The sequence below is a fragment of the Schistocerca americana genome, chromosome 2 (genome assembly GCF_021461395.2).
Source record: "Schistocerca americana isolate TAMUIC-IGC-003095 chromosome 2, iqSchAmer2.1, whole genome shotgun sequence".
NCBI classification, from domain to species: domain Eukaryota; kingdom Metazoa; phylum Arthropoda; class Insecta; order Orthoptera; family Acrididae; genus Schistocerca; species Schistocerca americana.
In genome coordinates, this window is record NC_060120.1 from 329332365 (window position 1) to 329351512 (window position 19148).

General features: G+C 37.5%; 1 protein-coding gene across 1 annotated transcript; it reads left to right on the forward strand.

Annotated features, from left to right (window-relative positions):
* Window positions 1-752: 752 nt before the first annotated feature.
* LOC124595039 (signal recognition particle 9 kDa protein) lies at window positions 753-17704 on the forward strand. The gene is made up of 3 exons (XM_047133602.1): window positions 753-983; window positions 1651-1719; window positions 16858-17704. The coding sequence occupies exons 1-3, from the start codon at window positions 912-914 to the stop codon at window positions 16981-16983; spliced, it is 267 nt and encodes an 88-aa protein (XP_046989558.1). The 5' UTR covers window positions 753-911; the 3' UTR covers window positions 16984-17704.
* The last annotated feature ends 1444 nt before the right edge of the window (window positions 17705-19148 follow it).

Sequence of the window (19148 nt, forward strand, 5' to 3'; positions counted from 1 at the left end):
AGGAATTCCGGATTATTGATTTTAAGACTACTACTTTGGTACAAATGTATGAGTTTAGAATAAAAACTGCATCTGCTGCCTGTTACAATTAGTGTTTTGCAAATAAATAATGAGATATTTAAATTTCACACATGATAAACGAGATATCCTATATCAGATTTTTCCATTGTATATATGAAATTTTGTATAAATTGCACACATGAAAAGCCTAGTGTTTGGTAAGAGGGAAAAAGCTCGTTGTCACAATATGAATCTTTCCACAATTTTCTGGGATAGCAAGGTTTGAGACGTTCAAGACTGTAAGTAAGGGAGACAGCTCAGAAATGTAATATGTAGTAATGTCAGCAGGTTAAAGAGAAACCTGTATTTCCCAGCTTGGAAGTAATGCTAACTTTAACGAAAACTTTTGTTATCGTGCCTCTGTCTTGAAAAATTTCATTTGGCGATATTAGGCTTTTATTACCGCCCTATTTTGTAGTGAATACGTTGCAACTACATATTTCGTTTTTCCAAATGAAAGTTTTAGTAAAATGAAGCAACGCACTATAAGCAAAACCCGCATACAAGACAGGAGTCTATTTTATACCTGTAAGCTTTCGATGTCTGCCACCAGAAAGAGCTTCGAGCTGCAAAACCGAGGCCAGGCTAGCGCAACCGAGTGGTTTACCAGATTGGTAACAAGATTTGTTGTCCCTACCCCCTAGCCCACAATCTGTTGAATATTGTCTTTGATCGAGCTCCACTGTGTCTCTCTTTCATTGTGGTAGTAAATATCTTTGATCTGCACACATGTCATGTTACACTCGAACAGATGTTTATCCAATGAGGTGCATGTGTTGGCGATTTTCTTTGTAGTCCCGGGCTTGACAACGTGAATGATTATCGTGAAAAAACAGTAGTAGTTTTGAGCAATGACGTATCTGAAATCCTGGGAAGAGTTTGAAAAACAAGCGGAGAGGTTATATCTCCAAGATCCCATGAAGGTGCTCTTCATAATTATTAAGAATATTTAATTAGAAGTGATTCTTCCCATGGTGAAGACCATTTGACTTATCACGTTAGATGCAGACTATGTACTGTTAAGATGCATTCGTATGTAAGTGTTGTGGTGTTGCTATTTTCCTCTTCTATCTAGCTGTCCGGCTCATATCTTGCCTGCCTTCTTTCCTTCAGTTTCATGTTTATTATCTCAGACAGAAAAAGCCATTGTTTACAGATTCGCGGCACTGGCCGTTGCATTTGGCAGACCGTACTCTGTGAACCCAACATATTTTCTTTTGTGTAGTTTTCGTTTTGTCAGGAAGAGCTCACTAAAAATAAAATGTATTTGAAAACCTGTAGAATTTTGTAAGCAGAATTTTTATTCGTACAGATAATGCAACAAGAGTGTAATTACAGTTGATTTCTTTTGTAGGCACGCCATAATATATATCATTATCCCAAACTGTAATTAATGAACTTAGAAGTTATTGTAGAGAACTAATATTACTTTGGATTTCCTAATTGCGTTTTCATTATTTCAAACCAGTGCAGAAAACTATGTAATTTTGTAAAGAACTTGCTGCTCCTTGTTTAAATTGCTGGGCTGTATATACTAGCATAGTTTTATAGAACAAAGAATTAATATATATATATTGTTTCATATTTTAGGTGCGGTACACAATGAAGTATATACACAAACAAGGGTGCCTGAAAGTGAAGCTGACGGACAATGTTGTTGTAAGCTGATTATCCTTTTTTGCATAAGATAGTTTAGTTCATCTGTATAATTGTTTGGGAAATATTATTTTACAAATCTGCATTAATATGTAATATTACTTACTACTATAATGGAATTGGGAACATTAGACTTCATACACATTCAAAACTGTCTTATTTTGGCTGAAAATTAGATGCTAGATTTTCAGTTATGGTGCTTCTCAGTTGCATTTGTGTGTTAAACTCCTGGTGTTTGTTTAAAGTAACTTCTGATAATATTGCGACTTTTCACAATACTTGATAAGAGACGTGTTTGTGATGGATGTAATGCTGATTAAAATTGTAGGGCCAATCTACAGCTAAGTTATGTTTTGCCAGTTAAGAGTAATGGAACAATTTTTTTGGTGTAGGCAGAAGTAAAGACCTTCAGTTATAATTTATTTATGGCAAAGCACCAGTGAAGACTACATCATTTACAACTTTTATGAAAAATGCTGAAAAAAAAACTTTTTCCATCCTGTGCTTTAAAATTTGTTTAATCATAACTTTGTGCAGAGAAACAGTACACATCATCTTGTGCACTGCAACTTTTTGGTCCTAGTATTAAGTATAAATAATAGTGAAAAGCATTTGGAAGGTAAGTCTGTCACTTTAAAGAGAACACTGTGAGAAAAAACATCGAATCCGACAAACTTCAAATTCTCATGATGGTACAGAATCAATTAAATCTCAACGTGATTTTTTGCTGAAATGTGGTACTTCATAGCAATCTTAGGTGCAAAGAAGAATGGCCTAACTCACTTTATTCATTGGTAAAAATACAAAATAGAAGTGTGAGTTGCACATACACCTATAGTCAACACTATGGGGAATTGCTAAATAACAATGTGTATTCCTTGAAAAAATTTTCTTAAATATTCACGGTTGACATAGGTCAAAAAAGAAGTTGAGAGTTCAAAACAATTATCAATGTTTTTTTTTTATTTGACTGTTAAATGCCGCTTCGGTGTAAAGAATTAAGACATAGCTTGAATGCATGGATGTGGTAATATATCCTTATACTCTTAATGTAAATTAAGAAGACAACAAATAAAACAAAAGATGCGAGCAATAACAAGACATTAATAATTTTTTATATATATGTACCAATATACATCAACATAAAGATTCTGCAAAGAAGTTTCCTAAACAAATTCATATATAAAGAAAGAAATAGTATTTTTAAAACTTTTCCACCTTGCGTACATTGGTTTTCTTGACACCTTGCTGTAAAAACAAAGTAAATAAACTTAAGGGTGTGAGATAAGATATTTTTGTAGTGCTTATTTTTAAGTTCACTGTGCACAGTGGCTTTGTAATTATGGGACATCCATCTTACTTATAACATAGAAGGGAGACTAAACAGCATCTTTCCTATTGGGCCATGTAAGGAACTGTGATTCAGCAGAAGAAATGCAGTCAGTCTCAACATCTTTAAATTCATATGATGTGGGAAATGTGTCCTATGTACCAGATTTTGTCATATTTGAAAGCCACATATTGCTCCACTAATACCTGTTCCAACACAGCATTTTCACTAGCTGCCATAGCAACAGTGGTCCCATTTGCACTTGTTGAATGTTTCTTTGTTAGCAGTGAGTAGAAAGGCAGTGCAATCGTATTTGTGGAATAGGCTATTTTCACAAGATAAAAATGTGGTAAGAACAGAAAGGAATGCTGATAGTGGAAATCTAGCGGTAGTTGACACATTTGTGCTCCACCCTTGCGGTGATATGTGCAATGACAAGATTCTTTTTCTTGCTCCCTGCAACATCATTTGACTCACTCAAAACTAAGGAATTGTAGAACTTTTGTAATTGGAGCCGTATATTATATCTAATTGTCAACTATCCATCATGAGCTACAACCAAAAGCACAATAAAATTATTCTTGGCAAATCTTAGTGCTGATTTCCTCTTTAGAAGATATTTAGCAGAGACACTTTGCCCATCTGGCGCTCAGTGGCTTGACGGATAGCACAGTTGACTGCAAGTAGTTAGCAAACAATTCACTTTTTTGGAAAGCATTGCAAGTAGTGAAGGTATCACCATGCTCCCACAGTATAACAAGGTGTAGGATGATGAGGTTTTCTGTACAGAGAGATATAAAAAGCATGTAGCACATGCAGGTAACAGTCGTAAAGATTGTGGTGTTGGTGAATGTAAACTAAAATCAGTGTCCAAAAGAGGCTTGCTTCAGCTTTATGTAAAGTGATGAAACTTCAAAAGTGTATACAATGAGGATCCTAGCTCAACAGTGCGAAGATAAAAAGAACATTGTTTGTAATAAAGTAAACTTATGTGGTCACATTAACTAGAAAATATCTTTTTGAACACGATGTGTGTGAACAGCGATGGTAAATGTAAGTGCATGTAAACAGCAAGGAGAAAACAATATTCTCTTCCTGTCCAGTGTGGTGAAGTTTTTTAGTTGTGATTTGGTTTTCATAAGAGAATTATTTAGTAATTTTACAAATAAGTTAAAAAATATTCTTTCCAATTTTATTTGAACCAGTGATTGGTCATCATCTTATAAAAATCGATGGTCTACTGCTCTAACAACTGAGCTACCAAACATTTTAGCTAGATTTGGCTGACACGATAATTTTCACTAAGAGTTTAATTTCACTGAATGATGCTGTTCTTTCTTATAACAGTGGGAAATCACACCTTGGAGGTACATTAATGTCAACTTCACAGTGCAACACATTTTTAATTACGTTCATGAACTTGTGTGTTGACATGGTGGCAATTTGCTGGCACAGTTCAACCACACACATTTTACGCGTCTTCTTGTTTTCTGGAGCACTCAAAAACAACTTTTCAGGAGTTTTTATATACATCTATTTGTACAGTATGGTACTACATACCATTTGTAACACATTTTCCAATATGTAAATTCGAAAATAAGACTACATTGTGAATGACCTTTATTATAGGGGCAGTGAGCTAGCCAGTGACCCACAGGTATCAGAGGACTTGAATGGAGCATTTTAGTGGGCTTTCAAATTATTTGAATTTCCTTTCCATATTTGTAAAAGAACACTGAAATTCAAGAGGAAAAAAGGCATATTAGGAATGTAAGATGACATAATCATTTAAGACAGTTTCTAGAAAACACATACACCATTTTCCTCACTGTACTGTCCCTGTGTTCGAAGAAACCTTTATTAGATTTGGTCACCTGTGAACAAACAGACGGCACATTAATGCCATCTGTTTTGTGTACAGCTCTTCCAGATTAACTAAAGTAAGAGTTTTTAAGATTATTATCATCATTTATCTGATTCTTCTTGTTATCTACCATGACAGAAACATAATCCTTTTTCTAGCATAGTCTCAAACCATTCTCATTTTCGTAAAACATCACTATATTAAGTTGTGTGTGTGTGTGTGTGTGTGTGTGTGTGTGTGTGTGTGTGTGTGTGTGTGTGTTTTTTTTTTTTGACTCTTGAGTCTCTTTGTTGTGCTTTTCTGTGACTCTGCATCTGCACTATATGGTAAGTAGCAACTATACTTTTCATAATATTATCACTGTCTTGTTTCACAGTTTCCAGTAACTTCTTTTGACCACTCCTGCATTCTGGAGAAAAAATTACATCTTTAAAATTTCTTGCTACACACATGGGCTCTGTGATGCCAAAAGTAGCTGCTACTCTGACAATGCTCCATGAAGGTGGGGCATTTGTTGAAACTTGAATCTCTTCACAGCGGGTTGAAATTTCATTACATCAGAAAAAAATGTTTGCACTATTTGCATGGGCATTCCACACAATGCAGGGTATTAATATTTTCTCTGTTTCTTCAGAGGAGATCAGACTGGATGTAGGTTTCGAGGTACACAGACACAGTGCAGTGAGGGCAATCAGGAACACGATTGTACTTGAATTTCTGGCTTCTACTACTAACACCTTTCTGATGAAGAGATGTCCAACAGGTGCAAATGGGGCCACTATTCCTATGAGAGCTTGTGAAAATGCTTTGTTGGAACAAGTAAAAGTGGGGCAATATGTGGCTTTCAAATATGACAAAAAACTGCTACATGGGACACGTTTCCCAAATATCACATGACTTTAAAGATGTTGATTTCGTGAATCGCAATTCCAGGAGAGATGTTGTTTGGGTCCTGTTCTCCAATGTTATACGTGAGGTGGGTGGGTGGGTGTGCATGCGCCTGTGCATGTATTTTGGCACTTTTGGGCAGTCAATGCCGAGGTTATCATTGCCCTTATAAATATTAAAAGAAACGATGGATGTCCCATAATTACAAAGTCACAGTGCAGTTGTATAAACTTGACAATAAGTGCCATGAAAAGATCGTGTCTGACGCTTTTAAGTGTCTTATTTCTGGTGCTGTTTTTCTGGGGAACGCATACCCCTAAACTTTTTCGTCGCAAAAATCATTTTTTTGCGACATTGAGAACTTGGAAGAGTGCCAAAGATTTACTTCACGGACGTAAATTTTTTATTTAATTTTTTCGTGTTGGTAACTACAATACGAATGATACCAGTGCAGTTTTTGGTGGGAAAAGCAATGTCATAGACTTTCAAGCATTTCGAAGCAGCGGCAACCGTTCTCGACAACTGAATCGCTGGCAGCCAGTTCGACAAGCATGTAGTGCCCTCGCCCGCTAATAATGGGTGATGGTAGTGCTAAACGGATATGCGTACAAACGCTGGGCTACCGATAGATGTCTCTATGGTCCTGCTACATGATGTTGATGACGTCATGCCTAAAAGCAGACGTGTGGTATCCAATGCTTCAGTTATAAGCAATTTTCGCTGCATCATATCCAATGTCGGAGTACCCTCAAACTTTTTTAGAAAAAAAAGCACTGCTTATTTCATTTTTGGATCAAGATGTCAAGAAAACCAATGTTGTATACAAAATGGAAGTGTTCAAAAAACACAATTTCCTTCTTTTTATTTGAATTTGTGTAGGAAACTGTTCTTTGCAGAATTTTTATTTCAGTGTATAACGGTATATATGTAAAAGATGGTTAATGTGTCATTTAACAGTGAAATACAACATATACGCTACAAAAAAGATTCATAATTGTTTTCAGCTCCCACCTTCTTACATTTCTGACATGTGTCAACCACAAATATTTTAAGAACAATTTTTCAAGGATTACACTTTGTTGTTTAGCAGTTCCCTGCAGTGTAGTGTGTTGGTGGTATGTATAACTGGCATTTTCATTAAATAAAGTTATTTAGGATATTCTCCTGTGCACCTAAGATTGCTATGAGGTATGTAAACATTTCAGCAGAAAATCAGGTTGATATTTGATTTTATAATTTCAAGCGAATTTGAAGTTCATCATATTTGATGTTTCTTTTCAGCTGTATTCATCTTTTAGTGTTTTAACACTATGGCCAGAGAGTTAGTACACAATATATCTGTACTGTTTCCCTGTACAAAGACATGCTTTAAAAAAATCACAAATTTAAAGCACAAAGTGGAAAAAGCGTCCATGAAGTGGAAAAAAATGTAAATTGTGTGTTCTACATTTTACACCTGATATCCAACTTAGTGGACTCCATACTAAATGAATAGAAAGACTGGGGTCTGTAGGCTGACTAATTACTAAGGAAAACAGAGAAATCTATGCCTGACTAATGACTGCATATGCATCCTTGAGCTTCCGAAATGAATTTATCAAAATGGTTAGTTAGGAAAGTGCTATTTGGCTGTTATACTATTAAGACAGGTAGGTGTCCACATCTGGAAATATGATTCAATTCTGAATTGGTCACCTGTGAGATTATACGGAATGATCAATCATCATCCTCCTTGAGTCTCTTGATAGAAGATCAAAACTACATGAGATGTGGTTGGAGCTGTAGGAGTGAAATTGCAGTGATTTTTTAGCCCGGTCGGACTGACACATTTGCCATATGGGATTACTTTTATTGTGGATGTGAATGCTACTACATTTTGTTTTGTGCAGTTTGCGCAATGTAGTACTGAGTGTTAAAGAGAAAATGAAGAAAGATTAGGAGTTAACATCATAATGGCAACAGTTTCATTAGAGATGGAACACACAAAACCTTTAAGAAAAAGCTCATTTCACTTGTACATACATTCCCTAAACATAGTGTAATCATTGCAGGAGACTTTTATCATCTAACAGTCAATTGGTATAATAGTAGTTTTGTTACTGGTGGATGTAACAAGATATACTGTGATATATTATCGAACAGCTTCTCTGAAAACTACCTAGAACAGATACTCAGAACTCCACTCATGATGGAAATATTTAATGGCAACAAACAGGCCTGACCTCTTTGAGGAAGTCCACATCAAAACTGGTAAGAGTGGCCATGAGGCAGTTATATCAAACAATGGAAACTCCAGGTAGGAATATCAAAGCTGTGGCTAAAAGCTTTATGCAAGTGGCTGTTAATTATGCCTCTCTGCAACCTGACATGTCTTTTTTAAGGTTAGGTTAGATTAGATTAGTACTTGTTCCATAGATCATGAATACGACACTTCTTAATGATGTGGAAAGTGTCAGGTTAATAAAAGGTGTCTATATGAGATATTACATTACACAAAATATTACATGACACTCAATTTATTTATTTATTTATTTATTTTTGTTATTACTTACTCTATCCAAAAATTCATCTAATGAGCAGAAGGAGTTGCCATTAAGAAAATCTTTTAATTTCCTTTTAAATGCTATATGGCTATCTGTCACTTTTGATGCTATTAGGTAAGTGACCAAAGACTTCTGTGGCAGCATAATTTACCCCCTTCTGAGCCAGTTAGATTTAACCTTGAGTATTGAAGATCATCCTTTCTCCTGGTGTTGTAGCCATGTACACTGCTATTACTTTTGAATTTGTTTGAATTGTTAATAACAAATTTCATATATATATATATATATAGTGAGGCTACAGTGAAGATCTCTAGCTCTTTAAATAAGTGTCTGCAGGATGATCTTGGATGAGCTCCAGCAATTATTCTGATTACATGCTTTTGTGCAATGAATACTCTTTTACTCAATGATGAGTTACCCCAGAATATGATGCCATACAAAAGCAGAGAATGAAAATAGGCGTGGTAAGCTAATTTACTCAGATGTACATCTCCAAAATTTGCAATGACCCTAATAGCATAAGTAGCTGAACTCAAACATTTCAGCAGATCCTTAGTGTTTTTTTTTTTTCCAGCTCAACCCCCGATCAATGCAAACACCTAGAAATTTTGAATATTCTACCTTAGCTACCGATTTCTGATCGAAGTCTATATTTATTAATGGTGTCATTCCATTTACTGTGTGGAACTGTATATACTGTGTTTTGTCAAAGTTTAATGAGAGCCCATTTGCAGAGAACCACTTAATGATTTGCTGAAAAACATTGTTTACAGTTCCACCAGTTAATTCTTGTCTGTTGGGTGTGATAGCTATACTTGTATCATCGGCAAAAAGTACCAGCTTTGCATCTTCGTGAATATAGAATGGCAAGTCATTAATATATATTAAGAACAGCAGAGGACCCAAGACCGAACCTTGCGGCACCCCGTTTTTGATTGTTCCTCAGTTTGAGAAATCACCAGTGTATTTGCATATTATGTGAACTGTTTATTTAAACTTTCTGCACTCTTCCAGTTAGGTATGATGTAAACCATTTGTGCACTATCCCATTCATACCACAGTACTAGAGCTTATCTAGAAGTATTTCATAAGGTCAGTAGCAATCTGTCTTTTTGTAATGTTCAGCAAACCAGACAGAAGCAGTAGTGTCACGTCTCAATGAGGAACTTGGAACTTTTAGCTTAGGACGGGACAGTTCATGAGGGAGATCTTCCATGGTATGAAGTCATAGTAAAGAAAATTCTAAAGAAACAGACTGCTGGACAATGGGTATAAAATAAACCATAGGGTTTTAGTGAAATGCTGAATCGAACAGCTTTTGCTGTCAAGAGAGGACTGTTTGAAACATTAAATGACTTCCATTCCAGAATATTGTGGAAAAATGTTTCACAAAAGTAAAGGAAATTCTTTTCATACAGAAAAGCTGTTAGTGGCATGAAAGCTAGCATCCAATCTCTCATGGACAAGACAGGAGCTGAAGTTGATAGTAGCAAAGGAAAAGCAGAAATGCTTAACTGTTTTCAAATGTTCGTTTAAAAAGAAAAAGCAAGAAGTCTTGGCCCAGTTTAATTCTTGTGCCACTGAAAAGTTGAGTGAAATAGATATTAGTGTGAGTGGCTTTAAGAAACAGCAGAAATCATTAAAATTGAACAAAGCCCCAGACCCCAATTGAATCCCTATCAGATTTTACACTCTGTTTCTGGCTGAGATATCCCCTCTGTTAACTACAGTCTATCATAGATCCATGAAACAAAAAACTGTGCCCAGTAGCTGGAAGAAACACAGTTCACACTTGTGTACAAGAAGATAGCAGGAGTGTTGTACAGCCCTCCATGTCAACCAATATGGATTTAAAAAACTTAGACCCTGTGAAACTCAACTCGTACTTTACTCGCATGACCTCCTGAAAGCCATGGATCAATACATTCAAGTACATGCTGTATATGTCAATTTCCAAAAAGCATTTGACTTAGTACAGTACTATGCTTATTATAGAAAGTACAATTGTATGGTGTGTCAGACAAAATTCGTGAGTGGAATGCGGATTTCTTGGTAGGGAGGACACAGCATGTTATTGTGGATGCAGAATCAACAACAGATGTAGAAGTAAGTTTGATTGTATCCCAGTGAAGTGTGTAGGGTCCTTTGCTGTTCATACAGCAGATAATATTAATAGTAATCTCACACTTTTCAGAGATGATGCAGTTACCTACACAAAGTACAGTCTGAACAAAGCTGTACAAATATTCGGTCAGACTGTAATAAGATTTCAAAGTGGTGCAAATGTTGGCAGCTTGCTTTAAATGTTCAGATATGTAAAACTTCGCACTTCACAAAACAAAAACCATACTATTTGGATATATCAGTGACTCACCATTGGAATTTGTAGACTTACCTGTGTGTAACAGTAGGGACATGAAAGAAATGATCACATAGCTTCAGTCATACGTAAAAAAGGTAGCAGAAATCAATTTACTGGTAGAATACTAGAGAAATGTAATCAGCCTACAAAGGAAATTGCTTACAAATGACTTGTGTGACCTGTCTTAGAATATTGCTAGTGTGTGGGACCTGTACCAAATAGGACTGGTGGGGGTATTGAACATATACAGAGGAGGACAGCATGAATGGTCACAGGTTTGTTTGACACGCAGGAGTGTGTCACAGAGATGATGAAAGAACCAAACTGGAAGACTCATGAAGATAGGGGGAAATACATTTACATATTACTCGCACAGGGATCATGAAGACAATATTAGATTGGAATAAAATGTTCCCAGTTTTTGAGCTGTATCTGTCAGAAAAAAAGTCCTTGAGCTTTTGACATCTATCTCCATCTTTGTCAATGGGAGTAAAACCACTGACCACTGGGGCTGGCAGCTCCAGCTGGCACCACGTTTCAGACTGCTATTCCTGCCTCCCTACAAGTGCCAAACATCCGGCTTTGGTCCCTTTCAACATCTGAAACCTGCCCCCATGCTCTACTGAGTATGAGCCTGGTCTCTGTTAAAATGGTTGCTGTTAATCCTAATCCTATGCCATCTCTGTAATGTAATCCCAGTATGTTAACACATGAGCCAGGCCTCTTGTGTTTTCAAACTGTATTTTGTGCCTGTTTTACAGGCAATGCTCAGCTGTGGCTGAGTTGTCAAGTTCCATTTGTTTAATATGTCGTTTGTGTTCAGTACAATGCTCTGCATCTGTGCAAATTGTCTGACCTATATAAATGCTACCGCATTTGCAAGGGGCATCATGGACACTGGGCACATGAAGAGTTATGTTGTCTTTAACAGTGCAGCGTATCTTGTATCTTTGGAGTGGGCCGAAACACTGGTCTCAGTCAATGTCTCTACAGCACACACCTTAACTTTCTGCTCGTTGCCCCACAGTAAAGCAGGAAAGCTGCCAGCTTGTCATCTTTTGCTCATTCACAAGGCATCCTTCAGTGGCACCTGAAAGCATTTGCTGTCTTCCATCTCAGTGGTAAATTTAATGTTGGGGTAAAGTGCTGCAGTGCATTTTCAGTGTGAGGCCTCATCAGGAATGTCATTAACATATCTTAGGAAGTAAGATGATTGCAATGGTAGAGTGTCCAGAGCCTGCTCCTCAAAGTGCTCCATGAAGAAATTCGCAACTGCATGAGACGCTGGTGATGCCATCGCTGTGCCATCAGTCATTTCATAATATTCATCGTGATATAAGAACATGGCGAACAACTTGACGGTTATAGGTGGAAATTGTTGGGCCAAAAGACCCAATGTGTCTTTTACTGTCACTTCCTTTTTATTGAGACATGCCACTGTGAAAGATTCAGAGAACAAAGATTAGATTAATAATAGCATGCACAGAGGAATACTTGAATAGGATGGAAGCCTTAATAACTGGTACAGTGGGACATACCCTCTGACAGGTACTTCACACATTTTTGCAGGTTACAGATGAAGATGTAGCCAAGCTGCTGTGACTAGACATGTTTGTACAACCGTATTTACATCATGGCACATGTTATGTGGTATTTATTTAATTATTCAGTTACTGAAGCTGATAGTGTTGTATTGTAAATTTATTAATACATTCACAAAAATTAACCAATTCTGTATTGCAAGGAAAAATTTGTGCTGTTAATGTTCCATGAGATGCCTTCTACCGACTTAAATATTATCAGTTATCGGAAATTTCTCTATGCTACTTTAGCACAGCAACTTCAAAACAGAGCTAAAGTGATTCAGGTTTTTTATGACCTGATGTAGAATCTAGAAGCTAAAGCAAAACAGTTAGATTTTCTACACAAAACATTGACCTTTGAGCACATGGTCTAAAGCCTTGAGCTTTGTATTAGAAAATAATAATATTGAAGTGCAGACATGAAACAAACTTACCTCCCTTTGGTTAACCATCTTTCGTGCAGTGGTCAATTCTTTTTCAAAATTACACTTATTCACATTATAGATTACTGTTCATGTGGACCAGAGATCGTATTTGCATTTACAACAAAAATGCCACTCACCTCACCTCAGTTTGAATGACTGACTTTTTCCACACAGGTTTTCTATCGTTCCTTATAATTTCATGCAGTTGTGTGAAGAGTTATCTAACTTGGATAAAAGTTAAAATCTTTTGCAAAAATGCCATCAGAATTATCTGTAATCGAGTAACACAATGTAATATTGCTTACACTAAATGATGTGCACTGGGATTTAGAAAAATGTGTAAAAGTTGCCACACTTTTGATCAGGTCATCCACTTTTTGGCAGCTTCACTTTCAAAATGGTTAAAGCAAAACTTGTATGGAACTCTACTAACACGTTTATTACCAGCTTCATTCTGCCAGTTACAACACTGTTTTTAATCTCTGAACATACTTGAATTGTTTCACTGTTTATATGAAATCTTAACTGTTGGGTTGCACATCACTTAATGCTCTGGGTTTTCGTCGGCAGTTTCTGGTAGCATGTATTGGAAGTCTTCGTAGCAATCGGAAAAAATTCGTATAGTTCACCACCTGTGCTGCAAGGTTACGTAATATGCAGAATATATTGTAGCTTGAACAGGAGTCAAAATTGGGCTCCATAGTTATTTGAAATTAACAGAAAAAGAAAGAACAGTTTGCCTCTTTCTGTCATACAATGTTAAGAAGTGACAGTATTGCGACTCATAATGTACCATAGGGGAGATGGTGAGTTGGAGACAGACACAACAAAAAGACTGCTAAACAAGTAAGCTTTTTGTCAAAAGGCCTTCCTGTGTGTGTGTGTGTGTGTGTGTGTGTGTGCGCGCGCCCACACACACACACACACACACACACACACACACACACACACACCGTCTCAGACTGTCAATGCCAATTCTAAACTGGATTTTCAAAATGTTAAGGTGATGTTGTTTATCAGTGAGCACCTCTTTCCATCAAATATTAGGCAAAATAGCCTTTTATAGTACACATCTGTTGTGTGATCTGCCCGCTCTTGAAATTTTTAATTTTTATCTTTCAGTAGTAGTTTTCCTCTGTCCATTCTTTCATGGTGTTTATTCCAATCCAAACAATCGTCTCCTGTTGTTCCATTGAGACTGCATGTTTGTAATTCTTCTCATATTGTTTCATTTATAATTCTACCTGTTCTCCTAGTCCTTTACATTTTTAAGAAATGACCTTTCTTGTACCAGAACACTATATTGTATAGTAAAATTGTTGCTCTGTTGTGGATAGACACTCGCTGATGACATTCAGGGATATCCGTATCTTCCTTACTTTCACTGTGCCAATAAACAACTGTTTTTGCCTTTTTTGTGTCAGTGCATGAAATAGGCTAATGTGGATTTTAATTTATAAAAAGTGACAAAACAGTTCATAATCCCTCTAAAAACTACACAAGATGATCCAAAACAATATTAATCATGTTTGCTCAGGTGTTACTATTATTTTGATAAACAAATATTAATGATATTTTTCAAGCAAAGAAACAATCATGATTGGACACAATGAAGCACAAGCACCGAGTGTGATGGGAGATGGAGTAGAAGCCAGATCACCACAGGGAAAGGGCTTGAGATAGTGTGCTGTTTGTATCCTTTAGATGAATGTAAAGCATTCACAGCAAGTTTAAACTTGGCTCCATGTTGGGAGCCAAATCCAAACAGTTACAGGGAGTAACTAGTGGCTAGTCAAAACATATATTTGATGTATGAGCCATAGGCAAATCACTCATTTAAAGCACTGGTTTGGAAGAGATTGGTGCCCAGGGAAGCTGCAGTACATCATTTTTCCTTCTTCCTGCTCATAATTTCAGAGTTGTTTGTGTTCCTCTCTCCCTCCTCACCACTTAGCTTCTACTCGGTGGCATGTCCTTCCTCTCCTTGTCCTGTTTCGTTTTGTTCCCTTTCTCCAACACTCGCTGTCCCCTATTCTGTGACTCATTCATTGGGTATATGGTCACTCTCATACAAACATAGTCCACCACCATAGCTGAGTGGTCAACATGGCAGAAAGCCATGTGACGGACCTGGTTTTGATACCCTGCTGGGTCGGAAATTTTCTGTGCTTGGGGGCTGGGTGGTGTGTTGCCTTGATCATCATTTCATCCTATTGTCACGGAAGTGACTTGCACCAGGCAGCCAGGATTGCAGCTGGTGGGGCTCCCAGCCTAGCCACATGTGTAATCATATATATATATGTAAAAAGAAAGATGATGAAACTTACCAAACAAAAGCGCTGGCAGGTCGATAGACACACAAACAAACACAAACATACACACAAAATTCTAGCTTTCGCAACCAATGGTTGCCTCGTCAGGAAAGAGGGAAGGAGAAGGAAAGACAAAAGGATATGGGTTTTAAGGGAGAGGGTAAGGAGTCATTCCAATCCCGGGAGCGGAAAGACTTACCTTAGGGGGAAAAAAGGACAGGTATACACTCGCACACACACACATATCCATCCACACATACACAGACACAAGCAGACATTTGTAAAGGCAAAGAGTTTGGGCATTTTTTGGGCAGAGATGTCAGTCGGGGCGGATGTACAGAGGCAAAGACGAAGTTGAAAGACAGGTGAGGTATGAGCGGCGGCAAATTGAAATTAGAAATTAGCGGAGATTGAGGCCTGGCGGATAGCGAGAAGAAAGGATATGCTGAAGGGCAAGTTCCCATCTCCGGAGTTCTGACAGGTTGGTGTTAGTGGGAAGTATCCAGATAACCCGGACGGTGTAACACTGTGCCAAGATGTGCTGGCCGTGCACCAAGGCATGTTTAGCCACAGGGTGATCCTCATTGCCAACAAACACTGTCTGCCTGTGTCCATTCATGCGAATGGACAGTTTGTTGCTGGTCATTCCCACATAGAACGCTTCACAGTGTAGGCAGGTCAGTTGGTAAATCACGTGGGTGCTTTCACACGTGGCTCTGCCTTTGATCGTGTACACCTTCCGGGTTACAGGACTGGAATAGGTGGTGGTGGGAGGGTGCATGGGACAGGTTTTACACTGGGGGCGGTTACAGGGGTAGGAGCCAGAGGGTAGGGAAGGTGGTTTGGGGATTTCATAGGGATGAACTAAGAGGTTGCGAAGGTTAGGTGGACGGCGGAAAGACACTCTTGGTGGAGTGGGGAGGATTTCATGAAGGATGGATCTCATTTCAGGGCAGGATTTGAGGAAGTCGTATCCCTGCTGGAGAGCCACATTCAGAATCTGATCCAGTCCCGGAAAGTATCCTGTCACAAGTGGGGCACTTTTGGGGTTCTTCTGTGGAAGGTTCCGGGTTTGAGGAGATGAGGATGTGGCTCTGGTTATTTGCTTCTGTACCAGGTCGGGAGGGTAGTTACGGGATGCAAAAGCTGTTTTCAGGTTGTTGGTGTAATGGTTCAAGGATTCCGGACTGGAGCAGATTCGTTTGCCACGAAGACCTAGGCTGTAGGGAAGGGACCGTTTGATGTGGAATGGGTGGCAGCTGTCATAATGGAGGTACTGTTGCTTGTTGGTGGGTTTAATGTGGACGGACGTGTGAAGCTGGCCATTGGACAGGTGGAGGTCAACGTCAAGGAAAGTGGCATGGGATTTGGAGTAGGACCAGGTGAATCTGATGGAACCAAAGGAGTTGAGGTTGGAGAGGAAATTCTGGAGTTCTTCTTCACTGTGAGTCCAGATCACGAAAATGTCATCAATAAATCTGTACCAAACTTCGGGTTGGCAGGCCTGTGTGTCTATCGACCTGCCAGCGCTTTTGTTTGGTAAGTTTCATCATCTTTCTTTTTAGATATATTTTTCCCACGTGGAATGTTTCCCTCTATTATATTCATATCATATATATATATGTACATACATGTGTACTCTCTTTCTGCACACACAAGCAGTCTGAATCCAAACATTTATTTCTACATATTTAAAACTTTCATGTAGGTTTTGGGTCAGTTTTAATATTTGTGTACACACCAATGTTATTGATTGTTGTTTTATATTCCTGTTTAAATATTTTATATTTGATTTTGTTGTGCACATATTTGAGTAACTATTTTTTTGTTTCAGTGCCTTCAGTACAAAACAGAAATACAACAAGACTTAAAGAAAATGGAGAAGTTTATCAACAATCTAATGCGACATATGGCATCAAAAGAACAGAGAGCAGCTGACAGTACAGCAGTTGGCTGCTGAAAGTGTTGTGCCTTGTTCCCATTAGCCAGTTCAATGAAAGGGTTTTGCTTCTGCTGTCAGACTATAAATATAATGCAAAGACATTTCTCATGATTTAAAAAACAGGATAAGAAGTCCAAAAACTTAATTCTGTTAATTCAGATACTGACATAAAGGATCATAAATCAAATACCATGTTATAAAGAATACATTAGGTAATGACCTATCGTCCCATAGATTATTGATGCTTCTACTGCTTGTCTGATGCAGAAGCAACATCCATTGTATGAGCTGAGTGCATTTGTCAGTATTGATGTTTTAATGCCACTGAGTTTTTATGTGGACACTTGACAAAACAACAATGGACAAGAAAAAATGACATGTTAAACATTTGTGTGTGTGTATGTAAAGGAAAATGTGTTCTGAAGTGACTAGACTCTCTGCTGCAAAGAATAAAGAAGTGGCTACTTTGAAGATACTGGGACAGTAAATGAGTATGAGTAATTCATCAGGGCTGGCCGCAATTCCATTTAAATATAATTTACACCAAACTTCTGTGTTCATTAGTTAAACCACAAATGTGCAGAAAAAGTAATGTCATCGTTTGCTGTGTTCCCTGGACTAGTAATTTAAATGAGGTAGCTATAACAAATATTGTGCCTTACATGGGGAAACACAGCATGTAAAACTGAATGTGAACTTTAATTGGAAATTATATTAAATTTTTGTTTACTGAAGACAATTATGAAAATCAGCAATTAATTTATATTACAAACTGAATATCTACCCCATGATGTTTAACACTCTCTGAATCATTTATTTTTAAAATTAGTGAAATGTAGGGAACAGTAGGAACGTGCCTGCTTGGTAATGCAGTGATTATGGTGTGTAAAGGTCATTATGAGCCTCTATCACATTAACCATTAACTTTGACATCGTCTGTGAAGATTTTATAACATTATCTCCTGTGAAGTTCCCTGTTGGTTATTCTAGCCTCTCAAGTATGTATAGCTCTATTAAGCAAGAGAATGAATGCACACTGAACACTCTTCTTGGAAAATGCTTCATTTGTCAGAAGCAGAAGGCAACTCGTATCTCTCTCCCATAAGAGTTCAAGTGCAAGTGAAACTGCAATTCCAATGGCAATAGAAGATGCTGGATGATGAAAAGAGAGCAGTGTTTAAGTTATCTAGGTTTTTTTTCTGCTTCAGATGGAAAGTATAGACACAGTAACTGTTGCAAAATGGGACTACTTTCGATGGTTGTGGTATTTTTCTTGGCAAAATTGCAAGAGCAGCCACATAGGTGAATAGAGTTCATGAGCTAGATAAAAGCTGCAATGGAGAGAGCTACTAAAGAAGAAATTTCTTTTATAAAAAAGTAAAAAGTAAATTTAAGATTTTGTGGGGTTACACCACTGAGTAATACAACCATTAAATTTTTTTATGTGCAAGTTCTGAATCTAAAATTCTTCAGTGTCTGCTACCTATCAAAAAACATATCATAATAATTGCATATTTCAGAAAATTTGTAGAATAATCACTATGACCAGCACTTCATTGCCAATTGCTAAGGTGCTGGATGGATGTTAGCTATGGCTGTAGATGTGTGTTACCTCTGACAACTTCCCTCAGAAAGAATTGATTTTGGTCATGATTATTCAGTGTGGTATACGGATTAACCAAGGGAGAGTTTATCACTATCTGCTTTATGTAGGAAGGATTAATGACTTAAAAGCACCAAGCAGAAAGTTTTATTTTGCCTTCCATAATTCTATAGACACTAGACAACAGCAACCGTCAAAGTTCGACTGGTTACTAGAAGTTTCCCATCCTCACCACATGACAGTGGATACAGAAGTTGTATCAATATTTTCAAAAGTGGATAGCTAGTGAAAATTGCTTTGTTGAAGAAGAGTGAAATTTTTCCTTGTGCATGACACAAAGGATCCCTGCTGTTTCAGTATTGTATCTTGTTGCTTCATTCCTCATATTTAGATACTGAAGAACTTTCACCAATGTTACTTTTTAAGGTTCAGGGCACAGCTGCACTTGGAGAATCACTTTTGAAAGTCTAGATTCCATATATGTTTTAGGCATGTAAATGCAGTGATTTTACTGAATCACTTCACACACACACACACACACACACACACACACACACACACACACACACACACACCATGT

Bases quoted from the DNA above. Each gene is read 5' to 3' on its own strand.
- LOC124595039 (XM_047133602.1), top strand. From the start codon at position 912: ATGACGTATCTGAAATCCTGGGAAGAGTTTGAAAAACAAGCGGAGAGG. The intron at 984-1,650 runs GTGCTCTTCATA...TTCATATTTTAG, and splicing joins ATCTCCAAGATCCCATGAAG to GTGCGGTACACAATGAAGTA. The intron at 1,720-16,857 runs GTAAGCTGATTA...TTTTTGTTTCAG, and splicing joins AGCTGACGGACAATGTTGTT to TGCCTTCAGTACAAAACAGA.